General features: G+C 43.4%; 1 protein-coding gene across 5 annotated transcripts in view; it reads left to right on the top strand.

The window, feature by feature from the left end:
* Nucleotides 1-22162, top strand: part of LOC145401373 (uncharacterized) — a 253052-nt gene that overhangs the window by 56036 nt on the left and 174854 nt on the right. For all 5 annotated transcript variants that reach the window (XM_080273703.1, XM_080273704.1, XM_080273700.1 and 2 more), the window contains exon 2: nucleotides 12337-12546. In XM_080273703.1, coding sequence (XP_080129829.1) covers nucleotides 12447-12546 — 100 coding nt within the window. In that variant the 5' untranslated portion in view covers nucleotides 12337-12446. The remainder of the gene's footprint in view (nucleotides 1-12336; nucleotides 12547-22162) is intronic.

Raw genomic sequence — 22162 nt, 5'->3', positions numbered from 1 at the left:
CCCTTCCACTAACCCATTACCCCCACCCCCTATATATTGCTTATCTTTGTCACATACACCACTGCTTCCCATGAATTTCTCTCTCTCTCTCTCTCTCTCTCATCATCCCCCCACCTGTCTCACTCTACTTCCTTTGTCTTTTTCCTTCCCCTTCTCTCTGCCTTCTCTCTCCCCTCCCCTACCTCCTCTTGGTCACCTTACCCCATCCCTACCCATCTTCTCCCTTCCTCCTGTTGTCTTCCCTCTCGTTCCCCCTACCTCCTCTCTCTACAACTGTACCTCTCTCTCTCTCTCCCTCTCTCACTCTCTCTCTCTCTCTCTCTCTCTCTCTCTCTCTCTCTCTCTCTCTCTCTCTCTCTCTCTCTCTCTCCCGTGTGTCTCTCTTCCTGTTTACCTCCCTTATTACCTGTGCCTCACCTTAATTGCCCTAGCCCCTGCCCAGCTCACCTGCCCTCGCTCCAGGTGTTCACTCATTAATAAGACCCTTCGCCGAGTAAACGTGGAGGCGAGGGGTGAATAAATGACAATACCGGGCGATATGGAGGGATAGAATGAGGGGATGGGAGGGAGTGAGTGAGGGGAAGGAAAAGAGTGACTGAGAGGAAGAAAAGGAAGACAGAAAGAGGGATGTAGATAAGCAGAGAAGCGGAAGTAGTGAGCAATACTGAGGAAGGCAGGTGAGGGGAAAAGAAGGAAGCGACTGAGAGAGGAAGGGAAAGGCAACAGGGAAAAGTTAGGATACTGGCGAATAGAGGGAAGGATGGAACAAGTGAGAAGGGACTGGGTGGATAGGGAAAAAGGAAAGAGTGAACAAGGGGAAAGGAGTAAGTAACTAAGAAGGGAAGGGAAGGAACGACTGAGAAAAGAAGCAACTGTATGGTATGGGAATTGAGAGCAAAGGAGCGACAGACCAGGGGGGAGGGGGAAACAGGAAAGGCAACTGAGCGGAAACTGATGGTGACGAGAGGCAACTTTGGTAAAAAAAACAAAAAACAAAAAGCAAGAAAGTAAATTTAAAAAAAAAGAATGGAGTTTTGAATGCCCATGGATTCTCACTTTCCTGCCATGATTTTAGTTTTCCCTGTCCTGAGAAGGTACGTGACGCCATCTTTTGCGCGTGGGACTGAACGATAAATAAATACCACAGATAAGAACAATAGTCGGTTAAACGAGACCTGACAGCGGGACTTCTAAGGGGCGAGCTTTCTCCAGTTTTCCAGTAGAGTACAAAAACATATATCATGAGGATTACGTAAGCTTCTCCTCCTCTTCCTTCTCCCCCCCCCCTCTCTCTCTCTCTCTCTCTCTCTCCACACACACAACAGAATACTACCCCTCGCTCGAAAAAGACCAATTGCCTCATACCCTGGTCATATGAACATCCCAGAAAACTTGCTATGAAACCGAGGACGAAATGAACATCGCCTCAAAATCTGTGGAATATCCTATGAGACCTGCGCACCTATTCGTCCAGCGATGACCCTGCTGAAGTCTTTCTTTATCCCTGGGTACGACCTGCCACCCCTGTCATTCAAATCATTGTGACCAAGTATATGGAAGCAAATGGACCTTAACTCTCGTTATTGTTTCTGTGTTTGTCTGAGAAAGGGATGAGTTTTTCAAAAGCTTCGGGCTCTGGCTTCCCTTTTTCAGCATACATAAGAGACTGAGGGATTGAAAAAGAAGCAATGAAAAGAAATATGTATATATATATATATATATATATATATATATATATATATATATATATATATATATATATATATATATATATATATATATATATATATATATATATATATATATATATATATATATATATATATATATATATATATATATATATATATATATATATATATATATATATATATATATATATATATATATATACTGTATATATACTGTATAGATAGATAGATAGATAGATAGATATACTGTATATCTATCTATCTATCTATCTATCTATCTATCTATCTCTCTCTCTCTCTCTATATATATATATATACCGTTTATCCTTGTAGTTCGTTCCTTCTTATTCATTATTCAGAGGAAGAAATGGAGGAACTAGGGAATTAAATAAAAAAAGTTACTGTTTTTGATAAGTAAAAAAAGTATAGGACAGAGATAGAAATTAATGAGAAAAAGAAAGTGGGAATCTGACGGCGTAATGCAGACACGAAGGTGCCGCCTGAGGGTGTTGAGACAGAGCGACGTGTGAGAGCAAGATAAGGGAAATTAACATGCATGAGCTGGTGAGTGGCTGTGGTTGAGAGAGAGAGAGAGAGAGAGAGAGAGAGAGAGAGAGAGAGAGAGAGGGAGGGAGAGAGAGAGAGAACACGAGGTTAAAATAATGTCTGAATTAAGAAAGTTGAGAAGGGGGGGGGTAGACATAAATGAGTGCAAGAAGAAAGAAATCAGATCAAGAAAAGAACGCTCTGAGAGAGAGAGAGAGAGAGAGAGAGAGAGAGAGAGAGAGACGTGTAATAAGGGTCCTGGCTGCGATAAGGATGATTACTGGGTGAAATGGACTTGATGTGCTCGCAGTCCTCTTGCCTGAACTCTTACCACTCACCTTGGGTAATGTACAAAAAAAAAAAAAAAAAAAAAAATCCTCCTCCTCCTCCTCTTCCTCATCATCATCATCATCATCATCATCATCATCATCATCATCATCATCATCATCATCATCATCACCGTCGCCGTTGTCTTCGTCGTCGTAACCTCATTTTCCTGTAATAAAAAGAACGGGCAATTATACGAAAAATGTAAATAAAAAAAAAATCTGTGATAAACCAATAAAAGCAGTAATGGATTAAACTAATATTACTTCCAAATATGAAATGATTTGCTGTTTATTTTACTGTTTATAAATGACCCTCTGCTGGTGTGTTTTCTAGCCTGACCACTCAACCCTACCCCAAGCTAACTCATTTACCCAAAGCATTTTTAACCTAAGCTAACCAAACTTACCCTAACCTAACTTAACCTACCCTACCCTAACCTAACCTAACCTAACCTAACCTATCCTAACCTAACCTAACCTAACTTCACCAACTACCGAATCTAACCTGGGAATTTGTTACTCATTTGCATATCAGAATAAGGTCAGTTATGGAGTAAGCACATTTATTTATACAAACTCTATTTATTTTTTGTCATAAATCAGATCTTGAACCGTACACTGTCTTGGAAGTGTCTAAGGGGAAACAGTCATCACTTCTAGATCGATGGACAGACAGAGAGATAGACAGATAGATAGTTAGGTATGTGGGCAGATAGATAAATAGATAGAGATAGACCGGTAGATAGGTATATGGCAGGACGAATGGACAGATATATAGGTGGATATTACTGAATGTGCAGACAGATACATAAATGGATGGCGATAGATAGATTGATAGGTAGGGGGATGGACAGATAAATAGATACACAGGTAGATGGACTAATAGATATCGTCACCCATGGGATTATTGAAACTGAACCTGAGATATTTCTTCATAGGTTTCCTGTTACCAGGCATGTATTTAAATTAACGAGCCACATTCTACAAACTATTATATATTAGATACTGAAACAGTATATTCGGAACAGTACTTCAGGTTGCTTGCTATTGTGTTTCAGAATATACAGCCAGACAGAGTCGCCATATATATTTTTTGAAGCCTTTCCTTTTATTGTGTCATTCTGCTCTTGACCTTCCCGTCCTTATTTTGTTGATCTGGTGTCTGGCTCGTGTGATGGGTTAGGGTGTTGTTTGTTTTCCCTCCATCGTGCTTTCTCTTCCCTTGCATTCTGGACCCTGCTTCACTCCTTTGGTATGAAAAAGACGTCAGGATGATAATGATGATGGACACTCTCATTTTATCGTGTCATTTCGCCCTTGGTCTTCTTCTTCTTCCCCGAACACCGATGTCGGGCTTGGGTGGGGTGGCGCCGTCAATAGCAGCGCAGGGGACCAGTTTGTTATCAGATTATTCCGGGTCATTCTTCTCGCTCCTACAAGTTCTCACCTGGTCGCGGTCACACCTCGTCCTTCTGCCAGGCACGCGGTCATGCAGGCTCTCTCCCTCACCTTGTCTCTCTCGGGCACACGGTCATACAGGCTGTCTCTCACACATCGTTTATCTTGCACACCTTTCGCTACGGCACGCGGTCATCCAGCCTCTGACCTATTTTTTCGTCCGCTATATCGGCTTCTCAGCATTTCTTCCCTACCTGTTTACTTATGCAAACTACGTCGATATGCAAGACACAGACACACAACATGCAAAATACAATTAAGATGTACTCCTAATATGCAAAACAGATCTCAAAGGAAGATATACCAATAAGCATCCTAACCCCACGAGAATGCAGAACTCTCTCTCTCTCTCTCTCTCTCTCTCTCTCTCTCTCTCCCTCCCCTGTTGTCAAATTTCGCATAAATCTGCGGTGAATAGTTCCTTTACAATGTCTCAGAACTATTAGAACCAAATTCCATCCATCCATCATCTAGTCCTGTGTTGCCCCATGAGCAGCGTAGGAGCCCGGTGTCATTGCTGGAAGTTACTGTTCTCTTCCCTATTAAGCCTAGATTAACCTAACCTAACCAAACCTAACCTAACCTTAACCTAACCTTATCCTAGATCAACCTAACCTAAATAAACCTAAATTAAACTAATTTTAATTCACGAAATGACTAATTTCACAATCTGCCTGTAACATACATATATATCTTTTTTTATATATATCCATATATCGACCTATAGTTACCTACAGGTCGATAAGACATCCAGCTATCTTCCTGACACATGTACTTCATACGGTGTTGTTGATAAATGGCAAAAAATTTGAAATAACATGCAGATACTTTCAAAGTAGAAGCTAAACGGCCACTCGGCGCATGTGCGCTGAGCGGAAAGGTAACTTTCAGCATAAGTCACTCCGTGCATACGACATCGAGGCTAGGCAAGTTGGTCCTGACATTTAAGATGAGAGTGACCAGCCTCACTCATCCCTGAGTGGCATTATGTGACTAATAAACCCCAATCATCCCTTGGATATAAACCTACACTGGCTCAATCCAATTGCAGCGCCTTAATTACCCATTACCAGGCGCCGTAATTTGGTTATATGGTTACCACCCAGCATAGGCAATGGTTTCCTGGTGTACAGGAAACCATTTGGCTTGTCACTCAGTGTAGAGTCACCCACAGGCAGAAGGAAGAGGAAGGAATGAAGAAAAGAAAGACAGAAGAGGGAATGTAAAGCCCCACGTAGGCAGAAGAAAGAGGAAAGAGTGAAGAGAAGAAAGACAGAAGAGGAAGGATGGAAGAGAGGAAAGGGCAGACACCCAAAGCAGCACTACATCGACTGAGTGGATGGGGGGCGCCCTCACCTACCACTTAGAACCAAATGATACCTTGCTAAATTACTCACGACTGTTGATGCGGGCTGGGAGGGTTGTTATCTCACTTCACTAGCTCTGACGGCAAGGTTCCTGCCTCCTCACTGGGACCACTCGACGCTGACACATCTCGCAAAACATCTCTCTCGTCCTGTGATTTTACTTCTTTCCAGTTTCTTTTACTCACCTATAAGTGCTTTTCTTTGTCTCCTACCATCCCTCCACTCACCGACACTATAACATCTTAGTGTACGTGTTATTATTTATTCCTGGCTTCTCCAGTAACCATGTAAGTGCGTCCCTCTGTCTCCTTGACCTCTCGTTCTCTTGTGATATTACTTGTTCCAGATTTTTTTTTTCTTTATCTAACTCCCTCTCCCCCCACAAAAAGTTTCTCGCTCTTGTTAAGAGTCTTCCTTATTATTTTCTTTTGTCTGTTTAGTCTTTCCCATCCCTCATACATACTGTATAGAGAGAGAAAGAGAGAGAGAGAGAGAGAGAGAGAGTACTGGTACTTCTGTTATTACTAATAACATTACTACCGGTACTTCTGCTACTACTACTACTATACTACTACTACTACTACTATCATTACTACCAGTACTTCTACTACTGCTACTACTACTACTACTACTACTACTACTACTACTACTACTCCTACGACTAATAATAATAATAGTAATACTCTCAATCATCCTATGATTTTTTCCGCGTTTTCCATATGTGCGTCCATTTGCCTCCCACGTCTCCACACCTTCCTTATGCATGTCCTTTATTCTCTTGATGTCCCTTTCCCGTCATCCGGCCGCCCTTATAATTCCTTTACTAAATGCAATGGTCCATCATGACTAGCCATCAACCTCTTCCATGTATAACAAACTTGGTAACCCCTTTAGGTGGATTATCTTGATAATGAATAAAGGCTTCTGGTGGAAAGTAATACAAACTTATTCATTTTTTGGCCACAGTGATAACGGACTTTTTTTTTTCCAGTGGATTTCTCCGAGATGAATAAAATAATTTGACGCCAGTCGGAAGAAAACACAAAATTCTTATATTGCTCAGAAGGAATTTAAAAAAAGCATTCCACGTAACTTATGTAGTTTCCTTGTTAATGAATTTCGTATCAGATCGTCTACGTCCCGTCTGGGTTTGGCTGGACGGAGAGTGTGTACTGGAATTTATGTATTTATTTATTTATTTTATCTTGGGCCGTTCATACGTCAAACATGTGCTATTTCTCTCAGCCTTAAGTCGCATTCCTCTGATAACTCCTGCCCTTATGTTTCTTAGTCCTTATTATTTCACTGAATGGTTTATATGTACAGTCTCGGTAGTGAAATGTGTATCCAGGCATATTGAAATGAACGGAACTTGACGTAGGCTTTCGTACTGCTGGGCCATCTTGAAAGGGGGTCATTTATACAGGCTTACTGCGTTTGGTTCATTATTTACACACACACACACACACACACACACACACACACACACACACACACACACACACACTATGAGGAAACCTTATACAAAACGAAGCTGGCATTTAAGGAAGCTGTGCCGGAGGCCTCCTAAGCCCACGAGAATACAAACCCTCCCCAAAATTCTGTGGTGTAGGTTAGTTAAGTGCATCACACAATCTAAGACGAGCCAAATCACCCTGGCTCTCTCTCTCTCTCTCTCTCTCTCTCTCTCTCTCTCTCCCCTTCTTATTTTTCTTTATTCTCATCTTTTTCGTCTTCATCTATTTTATCTTTCTCATCTACATTGTTATCATCTTTATCTTCAGTGGCAACATCATCTTCATCACATCATTTTCTTCTTCTTCAACATCTTCTTCGGCTTCTTCTCATTTTCCTCATCCTCATCCTTCTTCTTCTTCTTCTTCTTTTTCTTCTCGTCCTCCATCTCGTCCTGGCTGTGGTGAACCCAGACTGATTTCAGTCACCTCTGGCGTCGTCTTCACACAAGCTTACCATTAATTTACGCGGCAGCTTATCACATTATTGCCACATCACCATAATGGACTGACTCCCCCTCCATCACTCACTCACTCACTCAGTGGACCCTCGACTGATCTGGCACCTCATTGAATATTCGGTCAGTCAGGCAGTCCGTCAGTAAGTGGCTGATCGACTGAAGTGGTTCCCCCTCGGTCACTCAGTCAGCCAGTGGCCACTCGAATGAACTGGCATTTCTCCATCACCCAGTCAGTCAGCCAGTCAGTGGTCACCCGACGATAACAGCTCCCCATCTCCCAGCCAGTCAGTCAGTGTTTCGACTCTACTGGCTTGACTGAACTGACTTCCCCTTAATCAGTCAGTTTATCAATCAGTTAGTCAGTCAGCGGCCAATCGACTAAAAATGTGGTGGGCAGAGACAGTGTACAATTTTGGATGTTTTTTTTTTTTCCTTAGACGTCCTTATCTTATCTCACACACTCACAGGGAGCAGTTTGCAGTACACTTCATTATCACTATCACTGACAGTAGTTTTATCGTCGATTTATTAATATTATCTCTGTTGTCATTGTCTTCATCATTAATATCATCTCTTTTGTTAACTCCTCATCATCATCATCATCATTTTCATCATCATTGTCATTGTTTTCGACATCTTCATTTTTATAAGTATCTTCAGAATCATCATTATCAGCATCAGCATCTTGGTCCTCATCATCACCATCACCTTAATTATTATCATCATCCCAGATTCCACTTCCAACCGTTACCTGTCTGGTCGCTTTTAACACACACACACACACACACACACACACACAAATATTGAGAGAGAGAGAGAGAGAGAGAGAGAGAGAGAGAGAGAGAGAGAGAGAGACTCGCTCCTTTTCTGTCCAAGTTTCTGATGCAAGCGGTAACAGGCATCCTCACTCCTCTGTATACACTCGCGGTCACTAATCCTTTTATACGTGTGGGGTTGTGAACTAATTAAGCGAGATAACAACCCTTCCGAATCGCCACAGCATCATTACTAGTTAGTTTAGCGCGATCTCATTAGGTTCTGACGCAGTTTAGGGGCAGTGTGTAAGGTACTGTTAAAGGCTCTTACAGTGTTGATGCAGTGTGTAAAGAGCTATCGAATTCTCTGACAGTTCCGAGGCAGTGTGTAAATAACTAATATCCGAAGCTGTTTATAAATGGTCATCTCCGCAGCAGGGTCCCGCAGTCTTTTTATCATCTTGTCTTCGACCTCCAGTCTTTTAAACGCCCTATGTCCAGGTATCTCGAAAGGGAAGGATATTCATTCTTACTTTCCTTTAGTGTTTCTTTTTTTTCTCTGCTACTTCCAAATATACTTAGCTTAGGACATGCCTTTCGTTGTGGGGAGAATAATATAGAGTGCTGCTAGCCCCTTCAGTTCAAGAATTATTTAACTATAAAATCGTCTAGTGGTAGCATGAATAAAGGAGTTGAATTATCTTTGGGAGGTACGAAATCTTCAGTTATTGACCCAATCAGGAATGATGACACATTAATATTTTACTGTGAACATCGCTGGACAATTCAGTTCTGCGTTAGGAAATCCCTGCGTCTTAAATACTTAATTCTTTTAGTACGAGAGCTCATTTATATGCTGAAAAATACTGTCCTGCGGTACCATGAATAAGCGGCAGTTTTTCGTATTGAAGGTGTTGCTATATATATACTGCTTGTGAACATTATCTAAGGAGGATGGAGCTGTGAGTATTAATCTTTTTTATTTTCCCTCCCTTCATTAATCTTTCAGAGGGCTGGGGTTTCTCTCAACAGATTAAAACTGTCTAACGGTAACCAGAATAAATTACTTAAGTAGGTACCTGACCTCTAAAGGGTTCAAGGAGAAAGTGACAGTTGGAGAGATAAAGGGATGACAAAGGGAAAATAAAAGAAAGTTCCCGATATTCGCCCAGTCTGTATCCTCACAAGAGAGTCTGGGTGTATGTGTGGAGGGGGGAGGGGGAGGAAGGCTGTGAGCGCGCGTGGCCGGCTGTGCTCGTGATCCCTGTATCTCACTCTTATCTTAACTCTTCCTGTAAATCTCGCTTCACGTCATGTAAATAATGTGGTCAAGCAAGTCCCCTGCCTGAGTTATCCGGGCTGAGACGTCGTGAGGAGAAGGGAGGAGGTAGGGAGGGGAGTGGAAAGGAGGGGGCAATGGAGGGGAAGAGAGGAAAAGGATGGGGGGAGGGAAGAGATAGGGTGAGGAATGGGATAGGGAAGGGAAGGGAGTGGATTAAGGGAGGAGAGAGACAAAATAGAAGTGTAGAACACATGAGAAGAAGAGGGGAAGGAGAAAGAGAAGGGAACGGGAAGATGTAGGGGAAGGGTAAGAGGGGTAGGAGAGGGAGGGAGAGACAGAAGGGAGGGGAAAGCATGAGGAAGAAGAGAAAGGGGAAGGGGGAAAAGGAATGGATGCGTGAAAACGAGGAAGGGGGATAGAAAGAGCATGTGAACAGAGCGGGGAAGGGAGGGGGAGAAGAAAAGAGAAGCGTAAAGGAGGGGAAGAGGGACAGAGAAGAACAGGGTTGGGGGATATGGATAAACACTGGCAGAGGGAGGGGAAAGATGAGAGAGAGAGAGAGAGAGAGAGAGAGAGAGAGAGAGAGAGGAGGGGGTAGGATGCGTGAAAAAGGAAAGGTAGGAGAGCTTGAGAAAAGGGACTACTGTGAAGAGATGTGGGAAGGGACGAAGGGAGTGATAGGGGAAGGAAGAGGAGGGGAGGGAGTAAGGGTAGAATGCGTGAGAATGAGAAAGAGGAGTGGAGGGAATGAGTGTGCGGGAAAAGATGGGCAGGAGCGAGGAGAGACAAGAGATGTTTGACGACGAAAAGAGAGCAGATAAGAGCAAAAGAGAAAAGGAATGTAATTGGAAATGTGCGGTAAGAAACCTGCTGCGCATTGGGAACAGACTGTCTAGCTCGCCTACACTCAGAGTCAGATAAAGAAATACCTGCAATAAGAAAAGCTAAGAACAAGGGAGAAGAAGTACTAGGGACGTGGAAAGTAGACTGGGACGAGGAGAGCAGGAACTGACATGTGGGATAGGTACATTAAAAAGTATCTACAAGGACAAACACAAAATTGTTCTAAACAGTGTCGGTAACATATGGTGCTCCCCTGTGTGGCCAGCTTAAGTATCTGAGTAAACAATGAGGGCGACGCTATGCTTCTACATTAAGGATCAAGTTGCTTTCATTATTCAGTCATTAATCCTATCCACACGGTGATGTTATATATATGATTTCACAACTGGCTCCGGCCGATTTTATTCAACTTTAGAGACAGATTTCAAGATGAAGTATTTAGCTATACCCTTTAATAACCCATTGCCTGAGAGGGACGAAGGCTCCCGTAAGCTAACAAAACAGTCTGATAAGAATTAGAAAGAAATGAAAAGGAGATAAAGGATTGAGAAGTGTAACAGGATGTAAGAAAATGTAATTGGGAAAAAAGTGAGTGGACAAAAACAAAGGTGAGGGGTGGACGTGCTGTGGGGATGGTGGGTTACGGAGGCAGTGTGGTCGTGGTGAAGATGTCTCCGCGGTGAGGGACGACACGCCGATGAAGCACCACAGGCAGGCAGGCACCGCACGCCCACCCACGCAACGGACGCAGTGCAAAAAAGTATAAGAGTGTAGCGGTGGGGTGTAACTCAGCCGATAAAAGCAATCCAAGTCTCGGGTGCTCGCCGCTTTTAACCGCTTCATTACGTGATGCTTCTCCTGAGCTGAAAAATATCGTCAGAAAAGCAGCACTAAAAAATAAAAGAAAGCTTCATAGTAGTAAATGGCTTAATGGAGACTTTTTCTGGCTGGTTCACTATGTTAAGTTCCCCTAAGCTAAATTAAATCTCCTGATCATACCAAAAAGTAATATGAAAAATGTCTTCATTCGCTTTTAGAGTTAAGAAAGCATGTCTCCCTTACCTGATTTACCTGAGGGTAGGAGAGACTCTCTGGTACCTCACTGGTACCTCTTCGCCTCCCAATCTCTGTGTACCCTTTTTCCTGGGTTCGAAGCAACCTTGGCAGACGTTTATAGTGGTTGCTGGCAATATAACCTTGCATATGGTTACCTGCGTTGGCACCCTGTCTGTTCATGCTAACGGCCAATGCAGAATCTAACACAAACATGGTCCATGCAGCAGTTCGGCTGTCACAGGCACCGCTCTCATTACATACATACCATATCACTTAATACTTGACCAGCAAGGGAACGGGTTAATTCTATCTGTCAGTTCCTCAGTAGTGAGGTCCGATTTTGCAACAGACCTCATACATATAGTGTAGAATCAGGTACAGAGGTAAGAAACAAGATCAGGTGCGCTACGCTCAGGTTTTTCTTTTTCCCTAGATACTCGGAAGCATGTTAGGTAAAGATATAACCTGTAACAAGTCTAGACTATCACCTGTAGCTACCATGGATATCACTATTAACATGCCTCAATATCACATGTAACTACCCACCATATCACCAGTACAGTAATTATCCTGGATATTTGCTCACACTTTCCTTCTTTTTTTCAATTCAATTGTAGCACTTGGGTAAATGCATATAAATAAAAATGATCAGCATTACTTACATCTTCGTGCAAGACACCAGAGCTCCGTGTGTAGATTGAGGGTTATATTTATGCTTACCAACTGTGCGAGGGTCATTCGTGCAGACAGTCTGCCTTTATAATATGGATGTTGTGTAGCACTAGTGTAAGTATATGTTTCCGATAGGATTAGTCACGAACGTGTACCAGCAGAATATTATCCTATCTTTTATTACTCTATAGACCTGTTTTCATTCATTGGTCAATCATTCAGTCAATCATCCAGCCAATCTGCCCATTCTTATGATCGGCTCACCTTGTGCGCTCCCCCTCCCCCTCCACACACAGAGTTTATCTGCCCTATTGTCAGTCAATATGTCAACCAGCCAACCAATCATTCCCTTCTTGCCACAGGTGTTGATGAGCGGGTGATCGTGTGCCTTGCAACCCTGGGCCACAACCACACATTCCTACCTCAGGAGCGCCGCCCCCTAGTGTGAGTGAGCGTGGCCGACTCCCTCTTGATGATTACCATGGACATCCCGGCGCCGCCCACCTCACACCAAGTGGTTCACCCCCAGACCATCATGCAGCAACCAAGCCCAGATGAGGCCAAGAAGAAACGTGAGTAGTGTTTTGGTCTCTGTTGTTTACATTCTTGTGATTTATTAATGCTTTGTGGGAGTATTTCGATGTGATATTTGGAATTCTGTGAGACTATTTTTTATCCGAAAGGAATTATGAATTTATATTTGGATATCTGGGAAAGTGGAAAGTTACTGCTTTCCGATGGGACATATACTTGGAGTTCTGAGTGGAGATTTCTGTCTGATGATAATTTTGTTTGGAGCTTTGAGTTGATATTACCTTCAGGTTGAAAAATATATTTGAAATTGTGAAAGGGTGTTTCTGTGTACTGAGTAATATGTTTGATGTCCTTAGGAGAGATAAATGATATATTTGGAGTTCTGGGAGGGTATTTATGTCCCATGTGTAATATATTTGCAATTCTGAGAGGGTAATTCTGTTCGGCGAGAAATACAGAGCATATAGAGTTCCGGGAAGGTATTACTGTTCGATGAGCTTTATGTGTGGAGTAGTTTGATTTATGTTCTGTAAGAAATAATTTTGTACTCCGATGCGTATCTTAAAGTTCCCTGAGAGTATCTTTGTTAAATGTTATTTGTTGCTCCTTGGAACTATTTCTGCTCGAGTAATATTATATGTGAACAATTTGTTGCATGTTTAATTTGTTCTTTAAGACTATTATTCGCCTCTTATCTGGAATATTTCCTTTAAAACTTGATGGGAGAGTATTCCTGTCTGATGAGTGTTATATTTGGCCTGTGCTTTGCAGGAGATATCTTTGTCCAATGAGTAAGATAATAATGTGAATACCATTAATATTTCTGCTCTACCGTCTGTGTCACGGCATCTGTCTAATGATTATCATATCTGAATCTTTGTTAGGAGGCTGTTGTAGTTTAAATTGTACCTGGTTTTGGAATATCATTGACCACGATCTCGCTATTTATCGCAATGAAATGAATCAGTAATTATGTCAGCAATTGGGAAGCACAGCACGTGAGTGAAAGGCCTCAGAGTTGCCTTCTTGGGTGATCTCGGCCTCACATGAATAATATAATAAATTTCATGAAGTAAGAAACCCCATTCTGTGCCATTCCTGCCTTTTAGAGTTCGAGTGAAGAATCTGTGGCGGAAAAATTATGAGGCACCCACACCAGCTGAGTTAAGAGGCCGTTAACAAGGTACCCGTGGGTTTAAACTCTTGCTGTTGCCTGATGCCGCATCCTGCGAGGGGAGACCGCTACAAAAAGACCCCCAGATGTTCAACAATTTCTGTTATCTTGTCCCTGCATGGGGACGGTCGCTGAATAGGCAGTTTTAAAATCTCTGCGGACAAAATGAAAGTAGTAGTAGTAGTAGTAGTAGTAGTAAATAATAATAATAATAATAATAATAATAATAATTTCATTAGTACTCCGGGTTGTGAGTGATCTAATCTATTTCCGTGGTTTACGGAAGCTCCCCAGCACCATTTCCTCACTTGTTTATTTTGCACACAATAACTTAGCATCACCTTTTGTGTCATTGATATCCGGTTAACATCGACATGGTTTGAATAAAAATCAGCTGAATATTAACATGGCATATGCAAAACTAAGCTGGTAATCAAGAGGTGATGGGGAGCCTCCTAAACCCAGAATAATATGGCTCCTGGCATACCTTATCTCAGTACCTGTCTTGAGCAAACCATCCCGGCGAGGTAAGAGAGATAAATACACACAGAGAAACCTTAACCTTTTCGCCTCGGTGATGCCTTCTTTATCTAATTCTGTGTATTGCAGACGATCTTATTCGGTTACAACAAGAGGAAAAGGAGTTAATGGAGTTTGTTTCTAACCCCCTTCACAACCAGAAGTCTCACCTAAACTGATTAAAATCGCTTGTTGGTAGCAAGAACACAGTACAAAAGCAGTCACTGTCGTGAAGAGGTGAATTATTTCAGTCACATGTCGGCTGCTACTTTCTTCAAGTATTCAAGTAAACTATTTTAAATCTTTCGCAGCTACAGACGCACTAGGGTGCTTTTATCCAGCTAATACGAGACGATTTTCCTCAGAGACAGAAAACAGAGGGTCAAAGATGATCTTAATTAATCCCATTAATGTTAGGGTCCGACTTAAGTATTCTCTCCAGGTAAAAACCAGGTAGCAGACTGATACAATGGCGACTGTGCAAGCGGTGGTCATAGGCAGCGTCAGTGTTATTATCCAGGCTGAGGAGCGATGTGATTACGCCACGCAGGAAGGCAATGTGCAACCCCGCCATTGTGGTGAACAACACTGCTTTCATTAGCAGTGTGTGGGTGGGGGACAATGTAGGTAGGCGACAGTGAACCGAATTATCACATTCACTCTTTCTGCATACTATTTAATTACTGTCCAGCGATGTTCATTGACGTCTGTGCTGGTTGAGAGAGAGAGAGAGAGAGCATAATATTGGAAGATGGTGTGTGTGTGTGTGTGTGTGTGTGTGTGTGTGTGTGTGTGTGTGTGTGTGTGTGTGTGTGTGTGTGTGTGTGTGTGTGTGTGTGTGTGTCGCCGGACTAACACAGTAGCCATTCCCATAAGAAATTATGCCTCTTCTCAAAAAAAAAAAAAAAAAAAAAAAAAAAAAAGTTTAAGAGGCAGATTATATTCACACTCGAAATCCAAGTTGACAGAGCAGCGATTATGCACACGATAAAGTTGTTTACCTTAATAGCAACTTATGACAGTGATGGAAGCGTGAAGTGTTGGTGTATGTTGAGTAGCACATCCTGGAGGCCGACGTGGCACACGGACGTTCATATAGTCTCCAGAAATGGTCAAAACGTCGATTCATATACTTACGATTAATCCTCTGTCGATGCTAAGATACAGTATATTTTGAAGGAAGGGAAAATAAGAGATACTAAACCTACGATTAATTCCCTGTTGAAGCTGAGATCTGCTTTTGAAGACAGAACATGGGAAGGAGATTTGTAAACAAACTAAAAACCAGTTCTTTACCGTGAATAGCATTTTGTTTTGAAGGAAGAGCAAAAAAAAAAAGACTCTCCAGCAAACTTACAATCAATTCCGAGATGTGGCTGAGATCTGGTTTTGCAGGAAGGAGAAGGAAAGGAGAGTGCAATATCCATATCTCTCGTTCTTCCTTCATAAACAAATCTTAGTTACGAGAGAAACATTATCGTCAGGAAAGACAGGAAAAGGAGGGCGGAAAATCTCCCCATGTCTCTTGTTCTTCTTGCAGAAAAAAAAAAAAAAACTTAGTTACGAGAGGCAGAATTATCATAAGTTATTTTGAGAATCTCATCCATGTCTGCTAGGTTGTCTGCCGGGTTGTCAGGGGTCACGCAACTAGGCAGAGATTGAAGGAAGTTTTAGAAGGCAGTCATGTACCTTGCTTTATGTGGTTAGATAACATCACTGCAACCCTTCTCTCTCTCTCTCTCTCTCTCTCTCTCTGTTTCAGTATCTAAGGCAGTGATAGAACAGTTGCTACTGGCAGTAAGAGTAATTATTTAAGAGTTCTTGTAGTAAATGAGTGTGTGCTGAATATGTAATAGTGGTGAATGATGGAGAGGATGGTACAGCAGTGGTGGAGAGAGCAGAAATAGAGACAGTGACGGTGGTAGTAGTGGTAGTGGTGGTACTGGTGGTGCAGTGATGTAGGAAAATTAGGTGGATGACAGTGGTGCAGAGAGAGAGGAATGGAAGGTGGTGGTGGCGGTGGTGGTGGTGATGATAATGGTGATGAGTGGTGATGAAAACGATGCGGACTGTGGTGGTTGTAGTGGAGACAGCAAATTGGATATTGATGTGTGGGTGGTGGTGATGATGGTGGAAACTGTAGTGGTGACAATGGAAGATGTGGATGGTGGTGAACAAAGCGGATTAGAATGTGGTATTGGCAAAGAGAACGAGGTAAGTGGCGGTGGCGGTGGCAGTGGCGGCGGTGGTGGCAGCGGCGGTGATGGTGGTGGGAAGTAGGTGGATGAAGTCAGTGGCAGAAGGAAACAGAAAGAAAGAGATAGGTGGTGGTGATAGGGGTGGTGTCAGTGATGATGCTGGCAATGGAGAGAATGAGATAGGTGCTGGTGATGTGGTGGTGGAGAGTAGGGTGAGTGATGGTGCTAGAGAGAAGAAGGCGGGTGTTAGTGGTAGTAATGGTGAAGAGGAAGATGTGGGTGTTGGTGATAATAATGGTGGTGGTGGTGGTGGAGAGAATGAGGAGAGTGTTGGTGACAGCGATGGTGGTGCAAAGTACAAAGGAGTACAAAGGAAAGCAAACAGCAACAGACCTAATGGTCATTTCGAGGTTGTTTATTACAGAGAAGACTATCACTATGATATCTAATTCTACAAGTTGAAAATAAGAATAGTAAAGCAAGAAGGCTCTCCCCCACCCACCAAACCCTCCAGTCGAAGCTGCAGGAAAAAAGTGAGAAGGACCACCATGCAGCATGGAAAAGCTGACATGGAATTTTCATAGGAAAGACTGAAAAGTGGTAAACTGTATTCCGTCGTACTATATCTGTACATAACAAGTGTCAGTAAACTACAATTATCATTACCTACATAGTATTTCCCTGCTATAGTTTCATCACGATCAAAGACAGAGAAACACAGCTTTCATTATTATTCAGTCATGAAAGCGTTTAGCTGGGGATTTGAAGCGGGATACTTATCCCAGCTATTTTTGAATGTCACCACTTTACTGCAATCAGTAACTGGTGATGGAGAGAGCTAGGGGAGTACTGGTGACAGTGATGGTGGTGGTGGCTAGGGCAGAGTAGATGAGCTCCTCTCCCTCGCTTTATTGTCTCGGCCACAACAATTATAAGTAATACCAGTTAGCGTCCCAGCCCTGAGGTCCCTGCCGCTCTCTTCAGGGCGGCCCGCACTCACGCAAGGAACGGCAGGGGTGAATCGGGGATGGCAGGGGCTTGGGGGCAGGGTGGAAAGGGCTAGTGAGGCAAAGGCAGAGCAGGGTAGGGAAATGGTTCCAAGTGTTTGGAGAAAGAGGCAGAGCAGGGGAGGGTGAGGGTAGCAGGGGCCTGGGGTATGCACAGAGCAGGGAAGGAGCATGGTACCAAGGGAGGAGCAGGGGCTGAGAACAAACGGAGCGAACTAGCAAGGAATGCGAGCACGGAGAGAGCATGGGAAGAAGTGGGGAAGGATCGTGAATGAGAAGGATAGGCAGAGTGAAGGAAGACGGGGAAGATGAGAGAGAGAGAGAGAGAGAGAGAGAGAGAGAGAGAGAGAGAGAGAGAGAGAGAGGTGGAGACAAGAATCTGCATTATCTTCCAAAAATACCTCTACCACAACCCTATCACCATCACTACTATCACCGCGGAGAGCAGAGTGAGGCGTGCAGGCAAAAGCAACCACTACTACCACCACTACCAATATCACAACCTATGCCATAATTTCTGTCCTCACGTTTACCACTGCTCCTACCACCACTACTAGCCCATCGCTTTCTCCACCACCAACAACCACTCGTAGGTCCTTCTTATCACTGGTATTACTGCCACTCACACTGCTACAACCACCACTACTATTATCACAGCCAATCTACCCCCATTATTACCATCACTCCCAATACTATTACTCCCACCTCCATTCATACTATTCTCACTACTACCCCCACCACCACTACTCGCACTCCCACAACTCCCACCACCACCAGCACAGGCGTGGAGGCAAGAGTCCCCATAAATTCGAGCGTAAACACGAGTTCCCCTATGATCAGGCGTCCTAGACCTCTGCGTCCTCGAGACAAAATTACAAATCTCTTAGCGGAGGTGTTATTTTGCCTCCCCCGATATAGTGCTTAATTATTTGGTATTTCCACAGCATCTGTCATCACCATAACCACACCACCGTCATCACCAAAACGGCCATCACTCTCCCGTGCCCACCCTCCTCCATTAACCCTATCACTAAGAGGTCTTCCCTAAGTTAGCTAAAATCATCTTGAGGCTGTTGGTGATTGGTGTATCCACAGCATCTGTCATCACCACCACAGTACCTGTCATCACCACCACAGCACCTGTCATCACCACCACAGCACCTGTCATCACCACAACAACACCTGTCATCACCAAAACAGGATCTGTCATCACCACCACAGCACCTGTCATCACCACCATACTGCCTGTCATTATTCCCCTTCAATAACCATTGTTGCGGTTGCTCTTAGTTATTCATTCAGACTAGCTCTTAAGGCCCAAACTGCCTTAACGACCCTGTATCTACCATAGCGGCGCCAATTCAGTCCCCAGCTGCCCTGATGATGCCATTTGAGCCTTCAGCTTCTCTAAGAATTACAAATTCTTTCATACTTTGAACACTGTACCTGGCTCCCTCGCCACACCATCTGCACGTCGACAATGCCAGCTACCCCTGTGACTTCTCCAAGGCGGCCATTTGGATCCCAGGGTTTGATCACGACTCCCTCAGCTCCTCGCACGGTCCTGACATGATACAATTTATTCCCCAGACTGACTGAAGCTACCGGGGGTTAATTCCATCCTACCAAACCGCTATAAAACCATTTGTTGTGGTGAGTGAGTGAGGCAAACCCGGGCCGCCTGGTGTAGCAGAGAACAGGTTCCGAGCCAGTCGCCAGCTCTATAATTCCACCGAGAGAAATTAATCAGACTGGTATTAACAATTACTGGAATGGGCTCACCACGACCCTGGCTGGCAGTAAAGTGGGGGATGGTGCTGGCTAACTGGACTCCCGGACTGGTGCTCACAACATACCCGCTAAACTGGCTTCATCAATGAGCTGTAGCGACGGGGCCGGCGGAGTGCTTGGTGGGTGAAGTACGGCTGCTACACACGCATCCCTCCCTCCACTCTCCACGCACCCCTCCACTACACTTACTACCCACCCCTCCCCTTCACTCTTTACCCACCCCTCCCCTTCACTCCCCACACACACCTTCCCTCCACTCTCCACACACACCTCCCTTCCACTCTCCACACACACTTCCCCTCCTCTCTCCAAGCATCTCTCTCCTCCATTCTCCACACAACCATTCCTAACATCGTTTCCTGGCTACCTTCCCTACTACACTGTCCTACACAGGCACCCCTTCCCTCTGCTTTCAACGCACTACTCCCATCTTTCCCCAACCCCTCCCTAGCTACCACCCTCTACTATTCTCCCCCTCCTCCTCACTGCTTACCACCCTTACACACGCACCCCACCACACAAATCTCACGTCTGCACCTTTACCGCACCAGCTCTGTTCCTTCCTGCCACCTCTGTCACACCTACTTTTGACATCCACCCCACTACCACACCCATTCTCATGCATGCTTTTTTATGCAGATGATGTCCTTATGAAAGACATAAACAACACAAAAGGGAGCATTACGGTGTATTGTGTAAAAAATTAATCAGTAAGGAAGAGGTGCTGCATGAGTCTTAATTGTCACTGCGAGAGGTCCTTTCCGAGTTTAGTCAAATTGTCTTGTGGTGGCAAAAGCGATAAAATGATCATTATCGTAGTGAAGGTTCTGAATGCATTTGTGTGTGTGTGTGTGTGTGTGTGTGTGTGTGTGTGTGTGTGTGTGTGTGTGTGTGTGTGTGTGTGTCTTCAGAGTTTTTCTTAGCTCCGTCACTCCGGTCGTAGGTAACCAGAATAAAGTCAGAAGATATCATCGTATTGAAGGAAGTAGGTCGACACGCATCTCTCTCTCTCTCTCTCTCTCTCTCTCTCTAAGGAACCGAGGCTGACAGAGGTCGTGTCGTGTATGGAAGCAGACTTACAATCACTTTCCTGTCGCAACTAAGATTTACTTTGCAGGAAAGACAATGAAAAGAAAACTGCAAAATCGTTCCCAATCCCTTGTTCTTCCTGTTATTGTAAACCTTAGTTGCAAGAGGAAAAATACCTTCAGGATGGACAAGGAAGCGAAAACCACAGCATCTTCCTATTTCTCTTGTTTCTCCTGCAAAAACAAAGCTTAGCCACGAGGGGAAAATGATCGTTAGGCAGGACAAAAAAAGGGAGAAGGCAGAGTCATCCTTTCTCTCTTGTTCCTCCGAAGAAACATGTCTTAACTACGAGAAAGAAAATTATCGTGAGGTATCTTGTGAATCCACCCCAGTAGCATAAGGCAGGGCATAAGAAAGTCGACCGAATCTTGTACAGGCGGCCGAGTTTTTGTCGCAGCTGATGAACGGTTCACTTATTACTTCTGAACTCAGGCTGGGCTGGGCTGGGCACGACACAGGCCTGACACCGCTGAAAAAAAAAAAAAAAAAAAAAAGCACTTATCATCGTCTTTTTATTTTTTATCTTAAAGGTATAAATATATAATAAAGTACTATGATTTACCCACACGACCTTTGTAACACACATGATCAGCCACCTCCTTATAACCAGAGAGCTGTGTTTACCAGACTTTAGAAAATTGAGGTGGAGTGAGAGAGGTTGGTTTCCGTGGCCAGCTTCGAGCTGCGTCAGCACAACTCGGTGTTGGCAAGGTCGGTGTCGTAGATAGGGAGGTAGGCAGGGGACAGTCACTTTCGGTCACTTTCGGTAATAGTTATGTAACTGGGTTGGACATCGGTGCACAAAGAAACTTACCATATATTAGAAATAGAATGTGCAACGAAACGTACTGCCTATTACGTGTGAATGCATAAAGAAATTTACTGTCAGGCGTGAATGCACAAAGAAACTATATAGTAGACGTGGGTGAGAGAAATTTACTGTCAGTTCCCAATCGTAACAAAGATTCGGTCTTGCAAGAAGGACAAGGAAAGAAGGTAGTAGAATATAACAATGCTCCCATGTTGTCTGTTCTTTATGTACAAATGGTTCTTAACAACACAGGAAAATTATCATTAGGAAGGACAAGGAAGCAAGACTGCACAATATTCCTATATCGCCATTTCTGTTTGACAAAAAAAAAAAAAAAATTTGAAAGAGGAAAATCAGCGTAAGAAATGATAAGGAAAAAATAGTGCCGATTTTTTCATTTTATTTCCATTCTTAGTAACGAGAACACTGTGGCAATTTCATTTACCGATATTAATCTCAGGCATGATGCTGGCTGAGTGGCGGGCGTCACTGGGGCAAGCACAAACTGGTTATTGTTCACAGTTCCACAATCACACTCCAAAACCACAACTACCACCACTCAACACAGGGAACATAGTAAATCTATCCGATCAGAAAATTGCAATCTTAGTAAACTTAGAATTACGTAATAGTTGAAAGAAATTAGTCCCGGAGGGATAATAGTTTAGTACAAGTGGCCAGCGTCCGTAAGTAATTATTAATGCCAACATGGAAATTCTGTTGGCTCTTGAGGCTTATTATGATATCTCTTGAACTAATGATACTAGTCATTCTGAGTATGCAAATTAGGCTCAGGACTAATTTTTCATTTTTCTTATTCTAAGTATAAATCAAAAAGTAAATAGTCTAGTACACATTAGCAGCAAAATACAATAACTGTGGAAGACCTTTAGCTAATGATTTTGCTCAGTGAGAGCAGCGTTCCAGTACCGGGACTACATCTAACACCAATCAACAAACCAGCACCAAGACCACAGCTGCCACCAACGCCAGAACAGCAGCATAGAGCAAGACCAAATCTTACACCACTCAACACCACCTAACCACATCTAGCACCACACAGCT

This window comes from Coenobita brevimanus, chromosome 55 (genome assembly GCF_032717465.1).
Source record: "Coenobita brevimanus isolate Jiangsu-jjx chromosome 55, ASM3271746v2, whole genome shotgun sequence".
NCBI lineage: Eukaryota > Metazoa > Arthropoda > Malacostraca > Decapoda > Coenobitidae > Coenobita > Coenobita brevimanus.
The sequence above is the reverse complement of the archived record's forward strand: the minus strand, read 5'-3'. Positions and strand labels throughout refer to the sequence as shown.